Raw genomic sequence first — 27,880 nt, forward strand, 5'->3', positions numbered from 1 at the left:
TTTTTTTTTGAAGAGATCATATAGAAACTTACGGATTAGTAGTGCAGATCCTGCGGAACCTATTCCCATGCCAACCCACATAAATAATTCGCCCGGAACTCCTTTGCAATGGAATTAAATACATTTATATTTGTATCTAGATTATGTAATCACATAGTAGAGAAGTTAATAAGAACTATTGTACTTGTCGTATGTGAACTGACCGCGAGTCGTGCTCTGCTGAGATCCGATCCGCCCCAGGAGCGGAATCCGAAGCCTGGAAACACCGAACTCGCCATTCGCCAAGTGTCAAACGTTTTGCATTAATTATTTGTGTGAACGCGACATGGGTCCAATTTTTGTTTCTTGATATCTGGATTTCATTGCAAATGATTATGATAAATATAAGTTGTGGGTGTGCGGGTGTATTACCGTGTAGAAATTTAAATTCTTAGCTTGAGTAAAGTATATTTGCATGGAATACGAATGCTCTTAACATAGATATTGAGGAGATGCCTAGACGCCGGAATTATTCGATAGCTGGCCGGGCACCGAGAACTGTGGCCGGAAGTTGGCAAAGTTGCCAGCCGGTCCGCTCGTGAATGCTGGCAAAGTTGTGCCCTGGAATCCAGCCGGGAATTGTGCCATCAATTGGGCTGCAACAGAAATAACACAACAATTGAATATCAAGCTATAGAACAGTTCAGGAGGCAAGACTCACCTGCATTAGAGGCATTTCCAGCGGTGGCCGCCAGTCGGGAGAGAATCGATCTCTCGGACATCTGAAGCCGCTGCGCCACAGGTGGGATGCGAGCCAGTGTAGCTGGCAGCCGGGACACATCGCTCTTCATGTCCGAGAGCAGCTCTTCGAGCTGGTTGAGCACCTTGTGCAGAACAGCGTTTGCGGGCTTGTTACCAGCCAGCGATTCCTTGCTCAGATGCTGATGGGACTCAGCCAGGCATTCGACCTCTGCGAAACGGGCGTTAAGCGACATGGCCGGGTGGCTGGGGTCCTGGGCGAGATTAAGGTAGGCCGCTCGGCGCAGCTGCTCCTCGATGACCAGCGCCTGCTCCAGCAACTTAAAACGCCGGGCCAGGAACTTGTTTTTGATTTCCAGAAAGTTGCCCTTGCCAACGTCCATCTTGAAGGGTTCGTTAATGATCGCGAAACGAATATCGTTTTGGATATCCTGCCAACGGCCATAGCCATGGGTCACAATTCCGGCCAACAGCCAGTAGTCGTGGCGACGGTGCCAGATCTCGTATTCTCGTCCGGGAACGGCAGCCTTCTCCTCGTTGAGCCACAGAGTATGCAGTTCGGTGAAGCCGCCGTCGGCGATGTTGAACATAAATTTGCGCTTTAGCACCTCCAAGCTGTCCTCCGCTCCCTTGCCAGTGGCTCCAGTTGCAGCAGCCGCAGCACCGGCGACCGCCTTCTGATCCTTGGGTGAACTGGCACTGGGCTTTTCTAGCTCACCGTCCTCCTTGACAATCATCACATCGTCATCGTCGTCGTCAATTACTGTCGTCGGTGGTATTGGCTTCTTGTCCTCCACCTTTTCTTTTTCCTTTTCTTCGGTCTTGGGCTCCTCCTTTACCTCCGGGTCCTTGGCCTCTTCCTTGGGCTCTGTCTTAGCCACCTCGGTTTTGACCTCCGCGTCGCTTGGCTTTGTGTCGCCGGAGGCTTCCTCCACCGGGTTCTCCTGCTTTACATCCCCGGGCTTCTTGTCATCCTCAACCTCTTGTTCTTGCTTCACCTCGCTCTTCTCCGCCGAGGTTTTATCCTTCTCCTTTTCGGAGTCCTTGTCTTTGTCTTCACCTTTCTCCGAGGCTGGCGCTGGACTGGGAGCCGCACTGGTGGCTGGAGTGACGCTATTGCTGGTAGTAGCGCTCTTGTCGACATTGCCACCGGCAGGCGGAGCTTCAAGTGCCGCCACATCCTGTTTTAGGGCTGATCGTACGGGCTCGCACGGCTTGAGAATGAGCTCCGGCATGCTGTAGTATCCGTTAATATGCTCGAATTCCTGTACCTTCTTGCGAATTAGCGACATCACACCGATCCGGGTGAGCACATGCTGGCGGGATAGTCCTTCGCGCGGCACACCATCGGCAAAGGTTTCCGCATTGTCTGCTCCCGGCTCGCAAAGATGCCGCATAAACAGCGAAACATACGCCTTAAAATTGCGCTCCGATTTACCACGCAAATCCCGGACTAGCCACTGCGAGTTGAAGGCATCCTGCGGCGGCATTCCGTAGCGCATAATGGCATTGAGGAAGCTCTTGCGTTGACGGGCATTAAAACCGAGCACCTCGATGTTTCCACCCACGCGGGCCAACAGTGGAGGCAATGGACGATCGTCGCGACGCTCCAATCGCCGCTTGGCCTTTCTTTCGGCGCCATTCTGGTCATCGAAGTCATCGTCGCCGCCATCCTCATCGGAGCCAGCTGAATACTCGGAGTTATACTCGCTTCCGTTGTCCTGCCAGTTGGAATCATCCCGCGTGGTATCTGCCGCCACAACGCCGCCGTCCGTGTAGTTGACCTGTTTCCGGACGCGCTTGCCCTTGCCCAGGCTGCGGCCCACATCTTCCTGGTGCTGTTCATAGTGATGACGCAGCAGCTTCACCCAGTACGCCGGATCAGAGTTCTCGGCATCCTGTTTGATAATCTCCGTCTCTTCCTCCTCCTCCTCTTCTTTAGTGGCGTACGAAGCCACCTTAAACGAGGACAGATACTCGTTGGCCCAGGACTCTTTCTCCTCGATACCGCGGTTGGTTCTGTCGAGCAGCTCGGCCACCGCCTTGTCGTCATAGTGGATAGCTTCCTCCTTGTCATCCTCCTTGAACAGATCCTCGGTACCGAAACGAAGGATATCGTCCAGTTCTTGCTTGGTAAAGTTAGCGCCTTTACCGCCCATTCCCGGACGGACCACAAGATGAGTCAACATCATCTTTCGCTTGGCCACCTGGGTAACGCGCTCCTCCACAGAATTTCGAGTAACAAATCGATAGATCATCACCTTGTTAGCCTGGCCGATACGATGGGCTCGGGAGAAGGCCTGAATATCGTTGTGGGGATTCCAATCGGAGTCATAAATAATGACAGTGTCGGCCGTGGCCAAGTTAATACCCAATCCTCCGGCTCGAGTACTTAGCAAGAAGACAAACTGCTGCGCTCCGGGTGCATTGAACCTATCAATGGCTTCCTGACGCAATGTTCCTGTGATTCCACCGTCAATCCGCTCGTACTTGTACTGCTCGCCCTCAAGGAAGTCCTCGAGAATGTCCAACATCTTGGTCATCTGGGAGAAAATCAAGACACGATGGTTTTGTGCCTTCAGCTGCTTCAGCATCTTGGATAGCAGGACCAGCTTGCCAGCAGCCTTGGTCAGCGAGTTAATCTCGTAAAGACCACCGGCAGCGGTGGTTGCCTCCTCGGCGGCCGAGGGAAAGAGATACGGATGGTTGCAGCACTTCTTTAGGTCCATCATAATGTTGATCAGTGAGCAAGAGCCACCACCGCTCTTCGAATTCAAAGCCTCGTAGTTCTTGGTCAAGATGAACTTGTAGAACTTCTTCTGCATGGCCGACAGCTCGACACGCACGATAAACTCAGACTTGGAGGGCATGTTCTTCAGCACATCCGTCTTCAAACGACGCAGCATGTGCGGTCCAAGCATCTCGTGCAGACGCTTAACCTGCTCCTCCTTCGAAACGTCAGCGAATTCGCCCTGGAAGGCCTGCAGATCATTGAACTTGTCGCGGCTCAAGAAGTTGAGCAGATGGAACAGCTCCTCGAGATTGTTCTGCAGCGGTGTGCCGGTAAGCAGAAGCTTGTAGGCAATGGTGTAGCTGTTCAGGATACGGAAGAACTTGCTCTGGTTGCTCTTCAATCGATGGGCCTCGTCCACGACGAGCACGGCCCAATCAATGCTGCCCAGACAAGCAGCGTCCATAGAGATCAGCTCGTAGCTAGTCAGCAGTACGTTGAATTTATACTGGGTGGTCCGCAAGCGCGAAACCTTGCTACCACGGATGGCGCCCTCCTCGAAGCTCAGCTCGTTCTCCCGTATAACCGCTCTCGAGTCCTTGTCGCCGATATACGTAATGCAGTAAAAGTCCGGAGCCCACAGCTCAAACTCGCGCTCCCAGTTCACTAGCGTCGAGAGTGGCACGGCCACGAGGAAGGGGCCGCGGCAATGGCCCTCCTTGTACAAAGAGTACAGGAAGGTGACCGTCTGAATGGTCTTACCCAGACCCATCTCGTCGGCCAGGATGGTGTCAATGCCCTGGCCCCAGCTGTAGCGCAACCAGTTAATGCCCTCGATCTGGTAGGGATGCAACTGCATGCCAGTGCCCTCCAAGAAGGCCGGCTGATCCTCATACTTCTTCTTCAGATCAGTAGTTGGCTTTTCCGGCGGCGGTGTGTAGTGCTTGACCGGGCGATCCTCGTCGTCCTCCACCTTGAGCTTGGACTTGCGACCCTTCTTGCTCTTTTTGCTGCGCGACTGAGTGGTCTCCGAGGTGCAAACCGCACGCAGATCCTGATAGTAATCGATGGCTTGCCGCAGGCCCTGTATGTCATCACCCTCTTCTTCCCAGGTGGACTTGTCATAGGGCAACTCGCGCCACTTCACCAGATACATGGTGCTGCCATCTCTTGCCGTACGATGGTTGATTACGCGCTGAACAATGAGCCACTCTGGCTTGACGCCATTCTTGTAGAAGCGCTCCTCCAGCACTTCGGCATCATCGTTTGCCTTCATGCCAACCTTGTCCTTGTGCCGCTGAATACGCTTGTAACGAGTGTCCGCCTCATCCAGCGACTCCTCGAACTTGGGCGGTTCTTCCATGTCGTACTTGCGCTGGAACGAACGAATCATGAGCGGATGATGGACGTCCAGTTGCACCTCGGGCACCCATTCGCAGTGCCAGTAGGACATGTTGTGCCACTTGATAAAGTACTCGCGCACCCGGGAGTTACTGTTCTTTGATCCCTTCGAGGTGGAGGGACCGTCGTCATTGCTACGCTGTGCCCATCGCCAGGTGATGATCTTCTCAGCCTTGCCAGTGAGCGGAGGGCAGCTGCAACGAGGACAGCGCCAATCGCCATCGGGTATAGTGTCCAGAGGCGGATTCAAGCAGAACGTGTGATAGGCGGAGGGACATGAGTCGCAGCACAGCAACTCGCCACCGTCCTTGCACACGCGGCAGAATTCCTGGTGCTCATCATCGTCCTCTTCCTCAGCAGCACCTCCGTCAGCCTCGCAGTGCGGGCACGACCACTTGCCCTCTGGCGGCTCATCCAGCTCTGGCTCCAGGCACACCAAGTGATATGCCCGAGGGCAGGTGTCGCACAGGATGATCTCACCTCCTTGCTGGCACACCTCGCAGTAGTCCTGGTGCTCATGCTCGCCATCTTCGCCCTCCGGGAAGTTCTTCGTTTTCTTGAGTTTATTCTTCTTCTTGAACTTGTTGCCGATCTTGGTCTTGGCCTTCTTGCGCACCACCGGAGCTCCTGATCCATCGTCCTGGGCAGCGGGTGCTGAGTTGTCCGCCTTGGAGGAGACAGGAGCCTCCTTTTCATCGGCACTGTCATCCGACTTCTGAAGCATCCGTTCGAACTCAAGATCCGAGTCGCGTTCCGATGCACCGCTAACATCTTGCTCCTCATCCGAACTATCGCGCTTGCGTTTGCCGAGCAGCTTAATCTTAAGAGTGGGCACCTTGCCGGAGGGACGACGCCCCTTCTTGCCACGCCCACTGCGCTTGCGACGCGGCTTCTTCTCCTCCTCCTCCTCTTCTTCCTCCTCCTCGACGGCCTCCTCGTAAATATCGTCCGGTTTCTCGTTGCGCGAGGAACGCGATGATCGCGGTTCCTCCGGCTCATCGCCAGCCACGCTGCGTGCCTGTCCGGCGGATGCACCGGAGCCGGCGGCACCGCCCTCCTGCTGGATGTGCGGATTGCTCTCGCAGAACTCCCTCCACTTGGCTGCCACCAGCATTATTAGCTTTGGTGCCGCAATCTTGGGGTTCTCCTTCTGCAGAATCGGACGAACATGCTGCATGAAAGCCTTGTAGGTGGTCAGGCTCTGCAGCTCCTCCTCACTGTACTCGATCTCCACATCGCAGACGCTAAAGGCCGAGCACACCTCTTCCACAGATGGCATTCCTGGCAGTGGATGAAAAAATCAGCATGAGGCTACCGTTCAGAGTTAATCCCTCTTCTAAAGCCAAAACTACTTGGCTTAAGTCTCATAAAACTCGTGGTAACTACACTATTTAAAATCCCAGCTCTTACCGGATGAAGCCGATTCCTTCTCCTTGGCGGCCTGTTTCTCCTCTTTGCGCTTGCGACCGCGCTTGGAGGTGCTGGGGTACTCCACGTTCTCATCGTGCTGGACAAAGTCGCTGTCCTCCTCGCTCTCGTTCTTCTTGCGCTTCTTCTTCTTGCGACCCTTCTCCTCGCCCTTCCTGGTCTTGCGCTTCTTGCCCTTCTTCTTCCTGCGACTGTCCTCCGGATCGTAGTCGTCGTCTTCGTCGTTCTGCTGGGTATTTAAGAGGATTACATCTATATACCATACTCATGACTTATAGAACCACTCACATTCGGCTTCAGAGGCGCGTCGGAATCGTTGGACAGCTCCGCCGCAGGTGCGTTGTCCTCCTGGGCCTCTTCTTCTTCTAAAGGAATCAGAGGAATAAGAAAGAGTTGCAATTAGTTCTACCCCGATATATTGATCGCTTTGGAAGGCGACCTGGAGTTACCGTGAGTCATGTTCAAGGAGCTTCAATCGATGGTCGGTTGGTGGTCAATAGATGGAGGAAACAATAATCAAGATAAAGTCAACAGAGAAAAACTAGCTTTTTTCGATTCAATATTTTATTTGATTCTATTTTTTGCTTTTTTTGTCAAGTTTTTTTTTCATCTTTCTTCTTTTGTTGTTGGTGGTCTTAATAACTACTAGTATATAACAATATCTCTTTTTTTGTAAGATTTTTCATTCTGCTGGTCTTGTCAGCGGTTTTGCTCTTAAGATGTACAATAATAATAATAATATTTTTCTCATGTCTCTTGATCTGTTTTACTCTTCTTCTATTCTCGGCTTACACAATCATTAATCGTTAATAAGTTCCTTTTTCAATTGCTGTGTTAGTTCTCCGTTATGTTGGTGTGTTTGTTGTGTTTGGTGTGTGAGTTTTGTGGGCGTATTCATGTATGAGGGCGTGGCATTTATATAAAACTAGTAAGTTTCTTTTGTTGCTTATCAAATGTCAATGTCGTATATATATATATTATTTTTTTTGTATATATTTAGTGTTTTTTTTTTGTTTGTTTCTTGTATATAAATTGTATATATGATTTTGTATTCTGTTGTAATTGCTACGAATCGATTTTAAACGCTTGATTTTTGCAACTTGATCTCAATGTTTCATTTGATTTTCCCTTCCGTCTGTTTTTCATCCCCTACTACTTAAATATCGTATATAAAAAATATTGCAACGAAATAGCTAAAATTTCATGGTTTTTACTTTTCAATTTCGTGTTAGTTCTTAAACTTCTTTGTTTAGTTTTGCATTTGTTTCGTTTCATCTTCCCATATCTTTATCATTTTGGACACTAGAGTTTCAGCAAATAATTTGATAATTATCAAGCGACTGCATTCATCTCTCCTCTCAGTTTTATTTAGTTCGATATTATTATTACTTTACTTAAGGAAGCTTTCGTAACACGCTTAGAGTTGTCCTAAAACTAAAAGCAAACAACTTAAGGGATCGCCATAGCTGTGATACAACCATTAAGTATATCATTTCTATTAGTCCTCTCATAGTTTTTGAGCAATAACTAGTCCAAGCCGCAAATAATATGTATATGTGTGTGTATATAAATAAAGTCTCCCCCGTCGTCTTCGTCTCAGTTCGAAAAATGTCCCTATTACTTCAGATTTCGATAGTTTTTAACGTTTGGAAAGGTACCGCCCGCCGCTGTTGGCCAGAAAAGAAACGCGAAACGAAACCCTGTGCATTGTTAAAACACAAAAATATATAACAAATTAACTAGTTATCGATAAAACACAAGAATTTTCTCTACACAAGCCGTTTAAAAGTTCAGTCTATTGTTTAGAGGCACGCCCGCATGCAACACCACCAAAGGGAAACGTTTTCAAACACATCCTCGCGTATTCAATGGGGGATTGGTAACATGGAGCTGGTTGTAAACGAAGTACAATCCTAGCAAATCGGCCAAGGAGCAGCTGCATCGTTTACAAACAACTTGAATTAAGTTTTGCCTGTTGTTACATTGTTTTTATCGTAAGTTCCTAACCAATCCCTAGTTGGTACCAATCATAAGTTAATTGTATCTTTAAAATGCCTTGCCAAACTAAAATGTTAATAACAGGCCCAATCTATTCATACTACCCCCATCCCCCTCCTAACCAATTGCAGTTTCTGTGGTGCTCCCCTCTTGTTCTCTCAGTGTGTCGGTGTGTTCGTCGGTTGGTCACGGTATTCAGTTGTGGTCATCGTAGGCCTAGGCAAACATTGGCTCAATATCAGTTAACTCTACTCGCACCCAATGCCCAGTCCCACCCACACCACATATGTATGTGCATGAGTGTCCTGGATGCAGGACATCGGGCACGTGCAGTCGGCAGCAGCGAGGACACTTTGTGCTGGCCCCCCACTCGCTCGCTATATCTCTTTCAATCTCTCCATTTGTAAACACAAATCTAAAACAAAAGCTATGCCCGAAAATGCAGAAGTTTTGTTGATGAGTGTAGTCCTTTGCAGTGTTGCGTGTGTGTGTGTTGTGTGTATGTCGTGTGTGGGATATCCGGTGAGGTGAGGTGTGTGTGTTTGCCGTTTGTAACAAATGTTAAACAAAATCAAGAATAAAAATAAGAAGAGTCTAGATTAAAAACGAAAAACATACAAGCTATATTTAAATGTTGATAATAATAATATAATAATAATATTTATTACACACAAAACGCAAGGTAAAACATCTGTTTTCTTTTTCATTTAGTTACTTAAGCTGCTCAATATGCTCAACAAAAAATTAAGTCTACAACTCGTATATAATTTTTTTTTGCTTTCGCCGTTGCTTTTAAAAATATTGATTTTGTTTCCCCCTCATCATATCGTCGTCTTCTTCTGGCTTTTTGTTGTTATGTATATATAGTCCATATATGTATTTTATATATGTAGAATTCGGTGACAGCAGTTCTGGACCGCCGCCTACCCCTCGTTTTTATTGTAATAAAAATTATTTTACTCGAAAGTGTGTATTTTTTAAGTTTTTGTTTTGTTAACATAATTTCAACATTTTTTTGTTTGAGGGTTTTTTGTTTGCTTGCAGTACAATTTCTTATAGAACGTTTTTGTTGGTGTTTTCTCCATTTTGATGATTTGTTTGTTGTATTTTTTTTTTTTCATTTTTCTTACATTAGCGTTGTATTTATGTATATTAGTTTCTTTCTTGTTTTGCCTTTTTACATGGGAATCTGCGGATGGTCTCATCGAAGTAGTCCCAGTAGGATCAGGATCAGGATCAGTAGCGTGCCTCAGCGTCATCGGTATTAGAGTTGGAATCATCGCAGTCCTCGTCGTCGTCGTCATCATTGGAATCCGAGCTATCCGAACTGTCATCCGAATTACTCACACTCTGCTGCTGCTGCAATAGATTTTGTTGCTGCTGCAGTAGATTTTGTTGCTGCTGCAAATGTTGCTGCAAATGACGCTGCAAATGCTGCTGATGTGTCTGCTTTTGCTGTTGCTGCTGCTGGTCTATCGTCTCCGCGGCGTGATGTTGGCGCCTATGATGTTCGGCTAACCTGGCCGCCGCCTTAGCCACAGCTGGATCGGGCCTTTGAGCAGCAACGACGTCCGTGGGCGCCATCGCCATCGTGGCACTCATCAAAGTCTTGTCATAGTCCATCACCAGCTGCTTGATGTGCGCCAGCTTGGCGTGCAGGTAATCGAACCGCTGCTTGTCCTCTCCGATGGTGTGATCGTTGTTGATCCGCTCGTATTCGCACACAATCTGCCGCTTGATGTGATCGTAGTCCCCGTATCCGTTGTCACAGCGCCTGGCGCTCTCCAGACGCTCGGATAAGTCCTGGAAGCGATTGCGCACATCCTCGACGCGCGTCAGCAGCTTGCGGTACTCATCGTAGTCGCTTTCGAACTCAGTCTTGTAACGCCGCCGCACCTCCAGCGTCTGGATGGGCACGTATTGGCTGAAGTCGTAGCGCGGCGTGGCGGATGAGTCCGTATCCGCGGTGGCATGGGCATAGGCATGGGCAGCAGCAGCCAACTGCTGCGAGGGCGACGGATGCTTGGCTTGCTGATGGTAATGCTGCTGCTGCTGCTGCTGCGGCGGCGCCTGTTGCTGTTGCACCTGCTGCTTCTGGTGCTGATTCTGCTGCTGGAGAGACGACCGCGAGTTGGACGAAGGTGGCGGCACCTGCTGATAGCCGGAACTAGAGCCACTGGCATTTCTGTGACGATGGCTACTCGATCCACCACTAGGACCAACACTACACGTCCTTTTCTTGCTGTTGGACGCCACATGTTGCGCGTTATTGCTGTTGTACGAGTTGTGGTCGCTTTGTTGGGGCGGCATACGTTGTTTGCTGGAACCGGAAGCGGATCCAGAGGCAGCCGCGGGCACAAAACTAGCCGCAAGCTTCGGCGGCGTCGTTGAAGAGGATGCGCTGCTGCGGTTTGACGACATCGACGCCGTTGAACGCTGGCGATCCTGTTGCGTCTCATAGCCACTGGAGCTGCTTGAATTGCTGCCCGTAGAGTTCCGCTTATCCTTGTTGTTGCCCCCATTGCTGGTGCCCGCCAACGAGGAGCTTCCTCGTCTGCTACTACTACTGCTGCTTCTCGGATGATGCTGCTGTTCCATCGATTGCTGCGTCGCCGCTGCCGTGGAGCTCATAAACTCTTCTATGTTGTCCAGCACATTGTAGCTAAGATCACTTGTGCTGTGATCATCCAATGGACCAGGCTGGCGTTGCGGCGGCGTATACCGACTCCGACTGGATGATGCAGAGGAACCCAGTGACATCGATACCGCAGCGGAAGAGTACGACGTCCCCGAGGGCGGAGTGTCCTTCTTGTAGTGACTGATGCGCTGCTTCTTGGGCTGAACAGTGCTGAACATGGTCTCGTCGTACTCGAGGCTGGTCCGCTTCATGCCCGTACCGCCTGCTCCACCTCCGACGCCACCGGGACCACCATTACTTGAAGGCGGCGGAGGACTGCCCGTGTGCGTCGATGTTGGACTCTGGCCGGACGTCGAACTGCCCGCGTCCGAACTCATTGGCGGTGTCAGATTTTGCGGCTTGCGTCGCTTCAGCTGCTGAACCTCCTGTTCGCTGAAAAAGGGCCAGTTCTCATCCACATCGTTCCACATCTGGCGACGCAGATTGTACGTGTTGTGCGACATGGTGCTAATGTCCATGAGTATGTTGGTGATCTGGTTACGCTCCCGATCCCGAATGCCCTCGTTCTTCAGGCGCGCAAAGAGCTCAGGCTTCTTGAAGGCCTTGAGGGCCAGCAGATGGATAAGCCGTTCTCGTATATTGCGCCTGGACACATCTGACATCTTGTTGCCGCCCGACGACTTGTTATTGGCACTCCTGGAGGACGATGAGGAGTTGGAGTTGGAGGAGGTAAGGCCTCCGCTTGGCATCTTGTTGCGTGAGGAGATGGCTGATGAGGCAGTCGCACCTGATGTTCCCGCTGTCATCGAGTCTCTTGGCGAGCTGCCGCTCAGGTTATTGTAGCCCTGCGAGATGCCGTTGGCGAATGTGGAAGCTAGCGAGGAGGCTGCACCGCCACCATAGCGACCACCACCAACGCCAGAGCCATTGACTGTGCCGCTAGCGCCCAGCGTGCTGGGATTGGGCGAGCGCGAGGCAAACGCGCTGGAGGAGCTGCTGGATCCTACGCCTAGGCCATTAAATGGCGATGAACCTAACTTACGACTATGGTTGTTGCTATTAAAACTATTGCTGCTGCTGCTGCTGTTGTTGTTGTTCCCACTGTTGTTGCTGTTGCTGTGATGATGAAATGCCGTCGTCGTCAAACCGGAGTTAGAGGAGTTGGAGGAGGAGAAGGCTGAGGCGGTGGAGGCAGAAGATTGGATTGCTGATGGCGGCTTCTTCACCTTACGCCCGATATCCGACTGATTCGGCTTGATTTCCCTGATGCACTTGCTCTTCTCCGTCTCCTCAGCAATGGCCATTTTTGTGCGTGTCGAATCGTAGACATCGTCATTGGCATGAATCCGCATTCGCAGGGTGACCGCTCCGAGGACTCCGAGGTTCCGTTGCTGCTGCTGAACGCACTCAAGCGTTCCCTCCATATTGTTGATAGTGAAGCCAAATTTTCGGCTACCTCCTCCTCCTGCTCCGGTCGCGTCGCTGCCATTGCCATTAGCATTAGGGATGCCATTAGCATCCGTCGCTGGTCGCGGGAAATGGATGACGCCCGTGTTGCCCACAAATTGGATTTTGGCCCTTTGGCCTGGTTGCAGGCGCTTAGCGTTGTCATCGCGCTGATATTCCTCGATCGCACGGAAGGCAGAATCGGTAAGCTTGACGATGATGTACTCCTTGCTATCATCGGTGTAACGGTGGCTCTGGGACATTCCATAATTGCCGGTCGATAGTGCATTGGGCAGGCATTTCGTTGACGCAATCGAATTGGTCATAACGTGCGCGCAACTAGCCGCCAATTAGATAGCAATTAGATAGCCCCTCGATTGTTTCCGGAAAATTTATGAAATGGATTATGAGAGATCGGATCAGTAGTAGTTGTTGTAGTTTGGAAAGTTGCACTTGGTTGTGTTGTTTGGGCCAGCTTGGTAATTGTGGAAGGGGCTGGGCTGTGCTAGTTATCGTTGTGTGGAAGGTGGTCGACGGCTTGGTTGATCTCGTGGAAAGGACGGGAAGTACGGGAAGCACTCGTTGTGGAAGTAGACGACTTGGGTAAGCAAGCTGCCACTGGAAGTTTCTCTCTCTCGGATGCTAACGTTTGTTTTTTGTAGATATTGATGGTTCTGTGCAAATATTGTTTGATTTTAGTATGTTGTAATCGTATTGGATATTTAGGTTCTTGCTAAGACGTGACACACTTCCACTGCGCTCTTTTATGAACTGACAAATCTAAACTATGCAGGCCTACTTATCTCAATGACATTTAAAGCTATGCCTATATGATGTTTTATTTTTTGACGAATGTAAGAATTTCACTTCCGTATGGCAAAGGCAACAATTTTTAAATTTTACACTTTCAAAAAGTCAAATACTCTCTCTCTTTTGCTCGCTCGATCGTTCTCTTTGTATGTGTTGCTTGCAAATAACACAATTTCTTTTGTTAAATAATATGGTATTTTAATTGGGTTAAGGTAGGCATGTATTTTTGCTCTCTTGTCCCTGTTTTTGTTGCTCTTATTAATGTTACTACTGAGCGAGGAAGGTGGGGGAAGGCTACTGCTCTACTCGCCCCTCTCGCTGTTGGTTTTGTTGCTATATTTTCATATATTTGAAAGTGCCGCAAGCAGCGACTCCTGCGCCAGGTGTCAATATGTGTGTGCGTACGTGTGTCGCATGCTCTTTCTCTCTCTCACTCACACTCGTCTACTGTATGCCTGGATGATGGCGTTTATATGTATGTAAGAGAGCACCTCAGGTCATAAGCAAAATCAAAGACAGCAAATCAATGTTTCGCTCCGCTCGCACACGTCCGTGACTGGCCTTACGCTCTCTCACTCGCTCATACGGTGATCGTAGCGAGCGCGTTGAAGCGAGACAACTGCTGGTTTGATTGGCTTCTCTGCGACTCTTGCTGTTGTTGTTAATTTTGTTGTTGCTGCTGCTTCATCTTTTTCCTTTTCGCTTTTTCGCTAAAAATCATCTGTGTTTGTACGCTGATTTTTATATATTTTACTGGCACTGACTCTGCTTATTATATTTTTTAGTTGCACATAGATACATAAGTACGTTTTGGGCTATCGCAGTGTGCACAGACACACGCATACTTGTACACTTAAATCTTTCTTTGCACACGCACACTAATTTTCAGCACTTTAAATATTGTTTGATTTTAATGCCTTTTAACCACTTTTTTTGCTGCTTTTGTATTGGCTGGCGGACACACACGAATACATATATTTATTTCTATATTATACGTACGCTTTACGCGTATGCGACACTTTTACTCAAGACATTTTTGGTCAAGTGGATTTTGTTGTACTTTCATTTGGAGAACTGTTCTGAATTTATCGAGTTGATATTCTTATTATTTTATGTGTTTTTTAAGTGCAGTTTTTAGCTGCCTTCTCTTCTTTTGTAGTGCGTCTGTGTGTGCCAAGGTATCTTAATCAACGTACAAAAGGTATCTGCTAAATGAAATCGAAACGAGTTGCTTTCAAGTGGTTGCCCGTCGATTGCTGTTGTTGTTGCTACTGCTGCTGCTCTCTTTGCACTCGTTTATTACAAGTGAGAGAACGGAAGTAGCGAGTGGCAGATCACTTCGCTGCTCTTAGCCTGGCTACTCTTGCTCTCTGGCTCCTCGCTTCTTTTGGTATGTACGTGCCTTGTATCACTTGCCGTATAATTCGTTGTTTTTGTTTTTGCCAGTCAAGCAAAGCAAGGCAGAAATGAAAACAAGTTTGCAATATTTTAATGTGCGCACTTGGCACTTGGCACTCGTCAATCTCTTAATTTTGGCTCTCTTTTTGCGCGTGTGAGCTTTTTGTGATCTGGGCACGTCTTAGCAATTGAAAAAATTAGATATACTAAGCTTACTTTTTGGTTGTATGTGAGTTTGTTTTTTAGCTGGAAATCTGCAGGCGGTACTATAAGAATAATAGTTCAGCTTAGTGGCGGATTAAGAAGCAAACAGGCAACGGGCGTACTTACAATTGATTATGTATTCTAATAAAAAACAGATTGGTTTTGCTGTTGAAACAGCTGTTTTGCCACCTGTATGCCCCCACACCACGTCACACGTAGTAGTTTGTGCTGCTCTGCCTCTCGCGCTCCGCTCTCTTTATCGCTGCAGCGAAAAAGTTCCAACAAAACAGAAAGAAAAACAGCACGACTGCAACAACAACCGTGTGCCAGTCGCAATCAGCTGTTTTGCGCGCTCACTCGCTCTGCTCTCTCGCCGCAGCAGTGTTGGTAAATGCGTATTATCGATTTGGTGGTCTAGACTTATCGGTCAATCGAGATATGAGCTTTAAATTGTTGGACGTTGACTTCTTGTTGCTGCAAAATTGTGACCAATTTTAATATAAAATCACGTTTATGGCTTTGTTTGGCATACTTGTGAGTTGATTGCTGCTATACTGTGCGTGTGTATGTGTGTTGTTGATTTCTGTTCCGTTGCCTTGTTACTGCATTGACTTAATTTCACTCTGCACTTGGGTAATAAAAAAAAGGAAAACACTTTAGTATTTTATTTGGTTTGCACTTGAGATAGTTTTGCTTCCACTCTCCCGTTACTCGGTCGATTTTTTTGGTTTGTTTTGCGTTACGCGTTCGCGATCATACGTTTTCCGCGCTCAGCTGTTGTGTGTTTACGTTACTCGCTCTTGGCTCTCGTTGCTCTCTTCCCGCTCCCTTACTCTTTCAAAAACTCAAGTTTCTCTTAGCAAAGAGAGCGCGAGTGCAGAGCACGCGAAATTCGTTGTCATATTTTAGCCTCGACGTTGTTGTTTTTGGTATTTTTGGTTCACTTTTGACATTTTTGCATACGAAAATTTTCCGCTTTCAGGTAGATTTACTGTACCGCGGATCTTCTAACTTTTAAGTAAAGTAAGCGTGTTTGTATGTGTGCATGAGTTTGTTTGCCTGTTTTTTGCCTTAGTTTTTTGTTTAATGAATTTTGCCTGCCTTATCTCGTTTCTGTTTATTTTATGGTTAAAAATTTTATCCCGCACACTCGCACACATACTCAGTAACACGTGCGTAAATGTACGTAGGTAAGTGTTCTTATGTATTCCACAATGAAACTACATTTCTATTTGGTTTTTGCCCATACCAACGGCTAAAAGTAAGGTAAAACAGTCAAGGGCGCACACCTGCCCTTGGGAGCAAAGGAGAAAGAAGCTTACAGACGAATGGCCATTCAAACGGGAGCGACAAGATAGGAAGATGTCTGGGAAAACCCGAGAATGATACATCCTATTATTACCTAAGTGTCCGCCGGAAAATGGATGCCCATTAATGAGGTTTACCCAAGTAACCCAAACCCTTATTTTGCCAATGATAAAAAATATCTTTGTCGCTACATTTCAGTTGTAATTCCGGCTATGAGAAGACTGTCAAATTCGGTATGAATTTTGGCTTTATATAATTAGTGTAACTTGTTTGATAGATAATACAAATAAACGAATTCGATCCGAAACAAATGTAAACGATTTTGATCGTTTGAAAACACGTTTTTCTACACAAAAAAAATATACTAAAAACATTTATGAACTAGCTATCATACTCGTAATTACATTTCCTAGTCCACTGCTTTTCTTAATTATTTAAAATATTTGCTTTTCCTCCAGTTACCTACAATGATGTCCCTGGGTACCGCCTCGGCAACAAAAAAAAAACAAAAAAATCACCGCCAACTTTAAACAAATTAGCTGAAATATATTCAAACTGTGCATATAAAACAGCAGAGTCGCTGCGCAGCCAGCATAATACAATTTCAAGTTTCGTTTTTGTTCAAATAGCATTGAGGGAAAAACGCCGAAAGGCCAATGCACTGCGACGACACAAAGTGAGGGAAGAGGTGGCACAGGGTCAGGGGGCAAGGGACAGGCAAAAGGAAATGCGAGGACCTCGACAACAGCTGGCCGCAGCAAACAGGAGCCATAAACCGCCAAGGGAATAGGAAAACAATGAACAAGTAGGAAGAGAACGATCCCGACTATAATATACTTAGCAATCAGGAGAGCACCCATGGTAAATAATGAATGGTAAAGGTAAGAAGAAAATCTTTGGATAACCTTTTCCCTGTTACGCCCGAATAGTTTTATTTAATAGTTCAATCCTTTTACTAATCAAAGCAAGCCTTCACTTATGTTGTGAACAATTACAATTTAGTGCATGACCAAAATGTTTCTCTACAAATTTCCAAATGATGTTTTTGAATTCATAATGCTAGGTTTAAAATCCTTGGCTAAATGCGAAAAAAATCCTGACTATGCCTCACCCTAATTGATACTTGTGGTTAAATCTGCTCAGTCAAAACAATATACCCTCGTTTGCTGCGAGGTGCAATAAATGGAAACTTTGTGAAAAGATGGTGGAAAACGTGTGCAGTGGAATGCTCAAGAGAAAAGACAAAACGCACACGCTCTCGAACGTGAACACGCTTCCCTAAACCCGCCGCACAATCCAAACCAATCCATTCCATTCCCCTAGGTGCATGCACATCATACATACACATGTAAGAATGTATAATCTCACGGTTGAAAAATAGATGACACACTCGTTCGCATACACATATGTATGTACGTAAGTACATTGTTTAGTGTGTATGTATATGTATACATACTTCTGTTCGTGGAACGATGCAGCTGTCAGCTGTGCACGAGCAGTTTTCTTTGTGCTACACTTCTTTACAGAAACGAGCGAGGTGGTGATAACAATGCTCAATGAGGAAATGGGGCAGCAAGAACAAGAACCTCATCGGAGACGGGCCTCTGCCTCGGTTCCATATACATACATAACGCAGCAATTCTGGGGGTGCACTTCATAGGAAATCTTTGCAGATCGCCAGGGTTGCCACCTACAATCGCACACAAGCGGGCACCAGAACAATCGATCGATATAAAACGACCGACCAGGGCTACGTCATAAAATGAAGAAAAGCAAGTATTTGCTATCAAAAGAAATGAAATAGCAGCTCGTTATCAGAGAGTTAGCGTTTGCAGTAGGAGTATTTTCTAGAAGTAACTATAAATCACATTTAAGACCTGCATCTGCAGGAATCGACCAGGTATCCCAACGGAGCACAGATCGATCCTACATAAACTCATGTGTCAACGGAATATAAAGATATAATATATAAGATATAAAGATTAAAATACATTTTCTGGAAGCATTCAAATCTTCTTATTCTCGCTTGGGAATTGCGTTACTACGTCGTCATATAGAAAACTAATAAGCAAAAATGTCGAAAGTAAAAAATAAGGTAAAATCGGAACTGGCCTGATAGTATTGCATTTCCAAACCTATTATCAGACTTTGCACCTACTAAAAGTTAAAGAGAAATGAAATACAAATGCACCAAGCGGAGCGCTACAACGACTATATGTATATAGGTAAGTAATCGGGTAAGTACATTCAGGGTGTGCGAGTGTGCTGAGTGAATAATCAATTGCCGGAGCTGGCGATAATGGTGCAAACCGATCTGGGAATCGGACAGTTGGGGGACTTATGGGGCAAGCGATTCCGGGCAAACCGACGCACGCCTTATTGGTAATTGCCCACATGGGAATCCCAAATGCCTTGGACATTGAGCGACCGAACAAACATACATACGTACATATTTCGTATTGTTTTTCACCATATCTGTGCATTTTCGAGACGAGAGCAAGAGCGACCAGAGAGAACCGAATCTCATATACCCACATCTATTTTATATAATAAAATGGCAATATTATAAAATTTTATCTTCGGCACTGGTCTATTTATAGTCCAACAAACCAACAACAAAAACGCCAGAGAAGGCAGCACCCACAACACAAAATGTTCGAGTGTGTGACTCACACAACACAACACAACACATCAAGTGGGAAATATTATTTCACGATAAAAAGTAAAAATAAAAAGGTGCTAAATGCCGTCGTACCTCACTCGAAGTTCAGATGCCGTTTGCCGGGGTTAATTTTCAACAGTGATGCACCGATGGCAAAGGCCGTTGTTTATCGAAATAATCGTGGAACAAATACAAATAATTTCGGAAGCATAGAATTAACATTATTGTTGCTAATTGTGCACTAAATTCGAGGTTGTTTAAACAGAATTATTGAGTCATAAAGTGCAATAAGTAGGTTCGTATGCCAGCAATGTTGTTATCGAAATAATTGAAATTTTATCGATTAATTTTAATGCTCTTTAAAATACAAGGCAGAATCAATTAAGAGTAAATGGTATGCATATAAATACGATATAAATGGCACTATAAACTTCACCAAAAGCTTAAAAACTGTTATCGATTCAACGAAGCGAACTTGAAACGATCTAATTGTAACATCAACAGAGTTAACTACAACAATTACTGGTCTATAAAATGTCATGTATTATAATTCTGACGCAAACATTAAGCGTGCTTCCTAAATGGTTCTCAAGAAAGCAATTACTTTTCAAGTGGGAAATACGAAGCGCGTTTCAAGGGTGCAATTAAGTTTGTTTTCTGAAAAACGACTAATAACCTATGATGCACACATTTCGTCCTAAGCTTATCTAAAGGCACTGAACTTTCTGAGATATATATACATATGTATAATCAACAGCAGCCACAAAAGATATATCGAGAATAAGCAGTATAAGGCATATATAAAACAATTCGTACATTGAACTTGTAGCCCGTCCAAATTCCCGATTCAGAATGACAAATACAAAAAGGAGCTGCTAACAGCTGAACAGCCGATACTGTTCGTTCAACGACCGATCATTACATAACTCTGATTTGCTTTTTACAGCCCAAAAGTGAAACGGAAATGCGTAAAGCTCGGAATATTGCTGATATAGTATCTGAAGAGTTACGAGCGATTCGGATCGGAAAAACATTGACCGTGAATTGGCATAAATTGAAATTTCAACATACGCCCGACACTGCGCTCCGCGATTAGATTAGGTACTTTGCTTGTATATGAAAGCTTATTTACGTGACAACCTTATCTGGGAAGACAAAAAAAAAGAAGTAAAAAGCATAAAAAAGCGAACACACCAAATCGATGGATAAAGAAAGCTTTTAGCCAGCTGTTTGTAGTCTAGAAAATCGGATTCAAACAAAACGAGAAACCAAACCACTTTGAAGTGTGTTTTCTACGAAGCCTGTATTAATGAGCCTGCTGCCTCTCCAGTAGAATCTGGTTTTTGAAACCGATCAGCCAGCCAGCCAAACAACAGCCACGAAAACAAATGAACCCGACAATAAAAAGCAATTTAAATTTAATCAGAAAAACACACGAAGAGTGGGTTACGAAAACAAAACTACCGGCACACGTTTTCATTGGGTTTTTACGCTGCCAGTGGCGGTAACACGTTTTCAGTTAATATTAGAATTAGTCTAGGATGTCATCAGCAGTGCAAAAATGGGTACTAGATGATGGATAATGGATATACGTAAAAAAAATCACTTAACGGACGTGGGCTTACTGATTGAAAATGAACTAGATTTTCCAAATGGACACAAAAAAGAAAATGGAACAATAAAAGACCAAAAATATGGGATTATATTGTTCGAATTAATTTTAATAATTGCAATATGTCATGGATAATATTTAACATTTAATTCTAACATAACTTTGTACACTATTGCTCAACCCACCCATCGTCTTAAAGTTTGGTCAAGTCAAAAGTCAGAATAAATCTGTGGCCTAAAAATATCCCCTAATATGCTGCCCGTTGCTAACTGGTCTTCGTTAATCGCTTGGCTCTATTCAATTTAAATAATAATTAAGCCTCTTTGATTTTCAAGAAAAGACGAAATATAAATAAATAAATAAAGAACTTTGGAAGTGGCGCAGCGGAGACCAAACTTAAATAAATTTCGAATAAAAGTTTTTATATGTGGTTTCGTAACGCAAAGTCGTCGTCGTCGGCTGGTAGCCAGTGCGATATCTTCAGCACACATACACATATGCATGCTAATCAACGGAAAGCAAAAAGCACCAACAAACAACACCCAAAAGGCCCGAAACACTGGAAAACCCGATACGAAACATGGCCAACTCAAGTGGCCAAATGATGGAGTAGAGTGTAGAGTGGAGCAGAGTGGAATGGAATGGTGTGGGGTGGATTGGGATGGTATGGTATGGGGTGGGGTGTTGATGGTGTTTCTCCTAGAAGGCTTCGGCATTCGAAAAAAGAAACACAACCAGACCAGAGTTTCGGACTTGGATTCCGATTCGGATTCGATACGATACGATCCATTCCGAGCCGCGAAGAGTGAGCGGCGGCAGCGATGGTTTGGCTTCGTTTGCTTCGAAAACTTGTCTTCCCAGATTCAGTTCGGATTTCTTCTTCTTATCGGAGCAGCGGCAAGACGCGACTGACAACAGCACCGAAACACACACGAAACGTGAAAGGAGGGGAGACAGGCAGTAAGCCGAAGTTGCTAATACACTTGGCGTTATCTACCACAAAAAAATTTTCAAAATTCGGATTGAATACCTATTTGTAGCACCAGGTTGTATAATTGAAATATCAAAAACGGGATGGTATATCTTTCAGAATTGAGCTTTAAAAACATGAATACCCCATTACAGGGTATTAATGAAAAAAGAAACAGCGGTAAGCAACAGTGTTGGCAATTTGGAACTGGACTACAAACGGACTTGAAACAAACCAAATAACAACAACCACACCAACACCGACAATAACAATAACACCAACAATAACAACCACCAACGGAGCGAGTCGCGATTGCCGACTGGTATTTCCCTCTCTGGGTTGTTATAAATCTGTTGTATTTGCTGCTGCTGCTGTTGGTTTTGCTGTTGTAGCCGCTGTCTTTCATTATAAAAAATGAATATACATTTCGTATATAGTATATGCGTGCACACATGTATGCAGCACACACGGACGGACACACTTTTGAACGTATGCATGTATCTGAGGCTATATCTTTAAAATTACTGAAGGTCAGTCAAATTGAGCGTACAATCAACTTTTTAATATTTCATTAAACCAATTTTACTGCTGCTTTATTGGTTGCTGTATTAGAGTTGTGATTAATTTATATCTTCGACCGCCAGTGCATTAATGCTCTACGCTGCGGCATAAACGTATGTATCTCTTTAATTGCCGGGGATCTTATAAATGACATAGTTAACCTTTACATGCATTTTCGGTGAAAAGCTTTAGTCACTTGTGAAATGCAAATGCATCTAATATATGGCTACAAAAATCCGATCAATTATCACTTGCTGGATTGCTTTCGCTTCCTTTCTCTCTTTCCACTTAATTAGTAGGTTGCTAATTGAACTTCCGCAGAACAACTCCACTTCTATGACAGCCTATTGTGTGTCATTCCCACACAAGCACACACCAGAAGTAGCTTTTAAAGCGCGTCAGTTCTGGCCATCACCTTGCCTTTTTCTATTTGCCGGAGTTTCCGGTCTCCGTTGCCATTTAGGTTGGCCAAAAAATAAGCCAAACCAGAGCAGTAGGCAATGAATGGGAACTGCGATTGAACGACAAGAATCTCGAGCAGACCCAGTTTCAGTAATGACAACAATTCAGAAGTTAGCCACAAGAAACGGAACTTTCAACCGGAAACCAGCTGAAAAATATGAAAACTATTTTATTCCGCGTTGTAATGATCAAAATATATGCATATTTTAGAATTATTCATTCTAGTTTTTCTGACTAATTCGGATATTATTCAACCTCAACTTCAATGGTTTTATTTATAGCCCAAAATTTCAATTCGTTTTTATCAATTAATTTCGCTCTTTTTTGTGCTAAGCCAGCACCTATCGCTTAAGCCTCGATTTATGTTGCGGTTGGTTTTCTTATCAAGTACGAGTTGTGTACCAACGAAACGAAAGAGCGAGTTCGAAAAGAAAAACACAAGTAAAAAACGACAAATTCAGCACTCGAGTTGCGCTTTTGTAGTGGAGTCGAGTGCACAAAACCCAACCCACAAACGAGCCATAAAAAACCTCGCGCGGTATGCATGTGAAAAATAAAAGATACGAAAAATTATATAAACATTATAGGCGAGCGTGGTATGACTAAACCGACCGCAACTACAACAACTACCTATACGTACGTACATATAACTACCGCCGCAGAGCGAGAGCAACAACAACAACAACAACTGTAGCAATATGTAACCAGTCGGGTGGCAACAACTACAACAACTGCAGCCACAACAACAATTGTACCAACTACAACCATAACAACGAAAACGAGGGCTTGCTGTCAACTACTTTTATTTCTGTCTCTTGGGTTGGTGGTAATTTTAATGTCCGTTTTTTGGGTTTTATTTTCTGGTTTCTCAGCTATAAGAAACTATGCCAAAGTTAACTACGGATTACAATAATAATCACAAATGTACAGGTGCGGTCAGCAAATTACCTCTAATGTTCTATACTGTGTGCACAAAAGGCTTATTAACTGCTTATTTGTATATAAGAGTGTAAATCCGCTATAATTAACACACAACTGCAAACTAATCAGTGGCTATGCTAATAAGTAGCTACACATGTCCATAAACCAAGTTTTAAAATAATTAAAACATTGTTGGGTATAGATATTTTGTTTTATGACTTATACAAAGTTACTATTTGTTTGCAAATGTTTACTTATAATACTTTCAAGCCGAAACCTTTCTATGATTCATATTTTTAGGGTTTCTGAAATTAGTCATAACGCCTCTGGTATTTGTATTCCTTTTGCGGATATAAACTTAAAAACACCAAAATTTTAAATCGTGAATCACAAATTGAATATTTTAAAGGATTTAAAAATGCATGGATCTCAAGTACATTTTCTCTATCTAGAGGTTTCGGTTCGCTTTTTTCCTACCGACTAGTACGCATCGACACAGAAATGTTTTGAAATTCTTTGCTAAAATCGTGACCTCCACTGAAAACAGTGGGCGCTGGCAATGTCGTTGGCAACAATTATGCACCTTGTTGGCAATGCCGAGCTTACAAGCTGTCGCATTGGCTTAGCGAGCGACTAATTGGCTAATTAGACAATAGTGAAGCGCAAAGAGAACCGATTAAACCGATGATTTCGATTACATTCGCTAATGCGCTAAAACAGCAGAAATGACACAAATTTGCTGACACAATTACGCATGTTTTGGAGGGAAAATGGAACACATAGATTCGCGTGCCATTGTTTTATTTGTTTGTCTGTTTACACACCCAGAAAACGTACATAAACCTATATTCGGTGACAATCGAACACAAATTTGGTTTTGCTGTGGGCCGACAACGGAACTCGATAACAATTACAAAACTATGAACCAATTAAGTTAAGGCTATTAAAAACAGCAAAAACAATTCTGCTTGTGTTTTTTTTTTTCAGAAAAACAACAAGAATGAGAGGAAAATAGAGAGCGCAAAAGAGAAGCAGAAACGGAAACCACAATGGCGTCCGATGGCAAGCGAAATTCACGACGAAACGAAACAGCATTTGCCATATGACCATTTATGTTTCGGCATTTTCGCTGCGTAAACATTTTCATATGCAAATATTAATGACCTTCACTTTCACCTCACATGCTAAAAAGCATTCCATTGCAGAGGGACTACAGGTATGCAAGGTGATCTATTACAATCATTAACACATTGCCTATTTACTACATACATATCTCCCCCTCTGTAATTGAGCTTAGATAAACACATTTAAATCGGGTCAATCGACAACAAACTATTTCGAAGAATGTCCAGAGCATCCATTCAAAATGTTTGAATTGATCAGTACAACAGGTGATAAGCTTGGATTAATTTTCACATTCCCATACAAGTACTTTGAATGCTTTAAAAAATAAATGAACCCGTACACAATCCGGTACATGTGTATCCGTTTGCGGTGGCGGTGACTTCCAAAAAAGAAAAAAACAGCAACAAATGTACCATATCAATTGCTGCCTGAGTTTTTGTGACAGTGTGCGAGAGTGATATGTGTGTGCATTGGCGTACGAATAATCTGAAACAAATAGCGGCCTTCTGTCCCAGCGACAACAAGACATTTACTGTAAATAGGTGAAATAACAAGACAACCAGCAGTTGCACAAATATTAAAAAGGCACACAGACTGACAGACCAACCAAAGGTATTACCGTAATCAATGTCAAACGCTGCCGATTTTGTGAGTATTTATGTGTGCGTCTCTGTGTTCACTCCAGCCGAAAACAACAACACCTTCGCTCCGGAAGAGCGACACACACGCTCCTATCAAATCGCTTGGAAAGAGAGAGAGGCACATAGAGCGGACTCGAACGATGCGCGTCAAATGTCAAAATCGAGAAGAACAACAAAAACCATTATCGAAGCGACCTAGTGTTGTTCTACTTGAGAGAGCGTTTTTCGAATAAAATGAACATATTTGAAAGCTAAAATAATATTTACTTTTCCTATTTATGTTTCATAGTTTTGTGGACTTAAAGCGCAAGTAAACTTTTTCGAAATGCCAGCCCACACATACCATTTACCTATTATACAAGCATACATATATATTTATATAGATATATATATGTATATACATGGCGGATATAAAAAAGCACCACTTGTTGTTGGCTTGATTGAATGCAGTGCGTGCGAGCGGGATGGCAAGTTGTAGTTCGCCAAAGCAAGGTAAGATCGTCACCAATACACCGGTAACTGCAGCTCACATACACACACAGTATACTTTCACTTCTTGTATTGAATTTTTGATTTTATTTGTGCTGGCGCCATGTTGTTGTTGTTAGACATGTGGTTTTAAGCAGATTTATGCAGTCGGCAACAGCGAAGCTTTTGATAGAAAAATGACAAGAATGTTCAGATTGACAACCGAAAAAAACAACTCATTTGGATCTTCTAAAGATACAAAGTTACGGTAATGAATGCCATTATTATGATTATTTAAGGAAAATAAATTTGATCGATATGTGCTTTAATTGCATGAAACATTAAAAGGTTTTAAATGCCATTGCGTTTTTCTTTCTGTGTACGTAGGCAAAATGCATACGTCATTGCCGGCCGATACCTTCTTATCCCTCTCACACCCTTTTATTGTTGCATTACTGCATAAATAGTGGCACTCATACATGTGCACACCACTCTATCGCTTTAGCCTCTTGTAATTTATGCAATGTCGCATTACTCTTCATTGTTTACTTGGGGTAGAGTAATCGGAAATCGGATGGGAATGTTAAAGTATACAATTTTGAAAACAGCATAGCGCAGAAAATCATATAAAAATTATCACAGAACCGGCAAATGGTGAAATTGAGAATAAACCAACGTATGCTGACGTCACAAACGTGAGGGAAAAGAGAGCGAATTTAGCATCCTCCTATCGATGTATCGAAGGATAACGGCAGCGAATCCAATTAGAATGGGCACCGAAGGACGGGGAGGGGAACGTGTTAAAATTAGACATTGAATTCTACTCCCACGCTAGTTCTCTAGGATAACTTCCTCAGGCACGCACACCGTACACATATACATACACACGCCCACAGTGCAACAGCGTCGAACGGAAAAGCAGAAGAGAGGCGAATGGGGGCAGGGACAGAAGAGAGAAGAGGAGTGTAGACAGAAGAGGAACAGCTGCGAACGAATTAACATAAATTGTATGCAAAATTGGGGTGGCTATGGATACTGCTGCTTTTTGTTACACAGAGGCGGCATATTGTTTATGGGTTTTCCTATGAACTACTACTACATTCCAGCAATTTCCTCGCGAGACGGGGCACCTTCCAATCCCATCCCTTGGCACCGTCTCTTTTCCACACTCTACTTTTCTTCTTCTTTGTCTTACTTGTGTGTTGGCATATTTTGATTAACTCGTTAAAAAGACTATAGTTTAGTTGTTTTAAAGGCACTTCGGTATGATTGCATTGTGGTAGCTATATTTTTGTTGTTGTTTTTAACTAAATTTAATTTAAACGCGTCGGGTTTCTGTGAGTTTTTTTATCATATACGTTGGAGCGACAGAGACGGGGCGACGGCGACGTTTGGCTGGAGCGCGCGTGCATAACACGCACACACAGAGACGCAAGTACGCGAGAGAGTGGAGAAATCAATCAAGAGAGCACGTCGGCGAAGGGGGAGTGGAAAAAATCACATATGTATGTGCGTCAGTGGAAGTGCGACAAGATTTTCCACAATATTCCACGCATATTTGTTTCGTTTCTTTAGATATATGCACATATTGCTTCGTTTTCTTTTTGCATTGCTTTCTTACACAATTTATATGTATATATATATATATCCATATGCATATTTTGTGGTAATTTCAGGTTTTTATTTTTTGCACACACTTTTCATCATTCTTTTTTCGCTTTTCCTTCAGTTGTATATATTACGCACTGGATTTGTGGATTTACACTGGCAATTGGTAGGCGGTGGCGAGTAATGCACGTATTCCCCTTAATTAACAGTTTTCTCTACAATTAATAATGTAATCTCTTTAACAAAAACTCAGAAATCACGTCATGGCTGCCACGTCCAAGCAACAATGAATGTAAATGGTGGCAGACGAGGCCGTCTGGGTATTCTCGACGAGCTCCAAAAGGGGCACACTATTTTTCAGGTGATACCATCCAACGATAACACTGCATATACGGTAACACCACAATAAGTATGAACTAAGTTATATTTTCCATAGATTATATTTGTCACTTGACAATTCACAGGTAAAGTAAACATCTTAATTGCTAAAAAACTTAAGATAAAACTTAATTCTAAACGATTTACAGAGTCATCCGCTCTTAAATTTCTACCAAAACAACCATATAAAACATATGTTTTGATGAGTGAGCGGGACGTCTATATTGCCTGCATTCGCGAATGGAGGGAACACAAAATGCAATAAAAAATATGTGTGGAATGGAGGAGGCGCAAAAGGCCCGAAAAAAACGCGCCACACATGTACAAATTTCACCAATTGCTGTAAACATATAAATTATAACGAGGTAAAGC

At 44.3% G+C, this 27,880-nt stretch overlaps 2 protein-coding genes and 2 long non-coding RNA genes across 12 annotated transcripts in view; 2 read left to right on the plus strand and 2 right to left on the minus strand.

The window, feature by feature from the left end:
* Positions 1–99: 99 nt before the first annotated feature.
* Positions 100–27,880, minus strand: part of LOC6619415 (chromodomain-helicase-DNA-binding protein Mi-2 homolog) — a 28,112-nt gene continuing 331 nt past the window's right edge. Inside the window, exons 2-6 of one of the 3 annotated variants that reach the window (XR_004361900.1) lie at positions 6,587–6,663; positions 6,281–6,527; positions 701–6,151; positions 412–635; positions 100–352 (exon numbers count right to left, since the gene is read on the minus strand). Coding sequence is in view for 2 of the 3 variants with exons in the window: in XM_032719749.1 (XP_032575640.1) it covers positions 496–635; positions 701–6,151; positions 6,281–6,527; positions 6,587–6,663 (5,915 nt within the window). In the remaining variant the exon portion in view is untranslated. Of the gene's footprint in view, positions 636–700; positions 6,152–6,280; positions 6,528–6,586; positions 6,664–27,880 lie in introns of all 3 variants that reach the window. The other 2 variants (XM_032719749.1, XM_032719750.1) reach the window with 2 other exon arrangements.
* Positions 7,292–27,415, minus strand: LOC6619416 (RNA polymerase II elongation factor Ell). Of its 3 annotated transcripts, none has more exons than XM_032719753.1 (5): positions 27,286–27,415; positions 15,325–15,420; positions 14,919–15,266; positions 14,805–14,854; positions 7,292–13,054 (listed from the first exon to the last, which is right to left on the minus strand). In XM_032719753.1, exon 5 carries the CDS (start codon positions 12,704–12,706, stop codon positions 9,533–9,535), a length of 3,174 nt encoding a protein of 1,057 aa, XP_032575644.1. In that variant the 5' UTR covers positions 12,707–13,054; positions 14,805–14,854; positions 14,919–15,266; positions 15,325–15,420; positions 27,286–27,415; the 3' UTR covers positions 7,292–9,532. The 3 variants fall into 3 exon arrangements, with proteins under 3 accessions (XP_032575644.1, XP_032575643.1, XP_002043631.1); XM_032719752.1 differs by having other exon boundaries at positions 15,325–15,415; positions 27,269–27,415; XM_002043595.2 differs by having other exon boundaries at positions 27,269–27,415.
* On the plus strand, positions 15,753–16,702 carry LOC116801274. 3 transcript variants are annotated; one of them, XR_004361903.1, is made up of 3 exons: positions 15,753–16,241; positions 16,299–16,333; positions 16,559–16,702. It is a non-coding gene; the product is annotated as an uncharacterized LOC116801274 (long non-coding RNA). The 3 variants fall into 3 exon arrangements; XR_004361902.1 differs by having other exon boundaries at positions 15,753–16,231; XR_004361901.1 differs by having other exon boundaries at positions 15,753–16,333.
* LOC116801275 lies at positions 21,055–25,413 on the plus strand. 3 transcript variants are annotated; one of them, XR_004361905.1, is made up of 3 exons: positions 21,055–21,874; positions 24,276–24,504; positions 24,586–25,413. It is a non-coding gene; the product is annotated as an uncharacterized LOC116801275 (long non-coding RNA). The 3 variants fall into 3 exon arrangements; XR_004361904.1 differs by lacking the exon at positions 21,055–21,874 and adding an exon at positions 22,738–23,003; XR_004361906.1 differs by lacking the exon at positions 21,055–21,874 and having other exon boundaries at positions 23,965–24,504; positions 24,586–25,025; positions 25,099–25,412.

The sequence above is a fragment of the Drosophila sechellia genome, chromosome 3L (assembly GCF_004382195.2).
Source record: "Drosophila sechellia strain sech25 chromosome 3L, ASM438219v1, whole genome shotgun sequence".
Classification (NCBI taxonomy): Eukaryota; Metazoa; Arthropoda; class Insecta; order Diptera; family Drosophilidae; genus Drosophila; species Drosophila sechellia.

Excerpts from the sequence above, each read along its gene's own strand:
- LOC6619416 (XM_032719753.1), bottom strand. The coding sequence starts at position 12,706 with ATGACCAATTCGATTGCGTCAACGAAATGCCTGCCCAATGCACTATCG.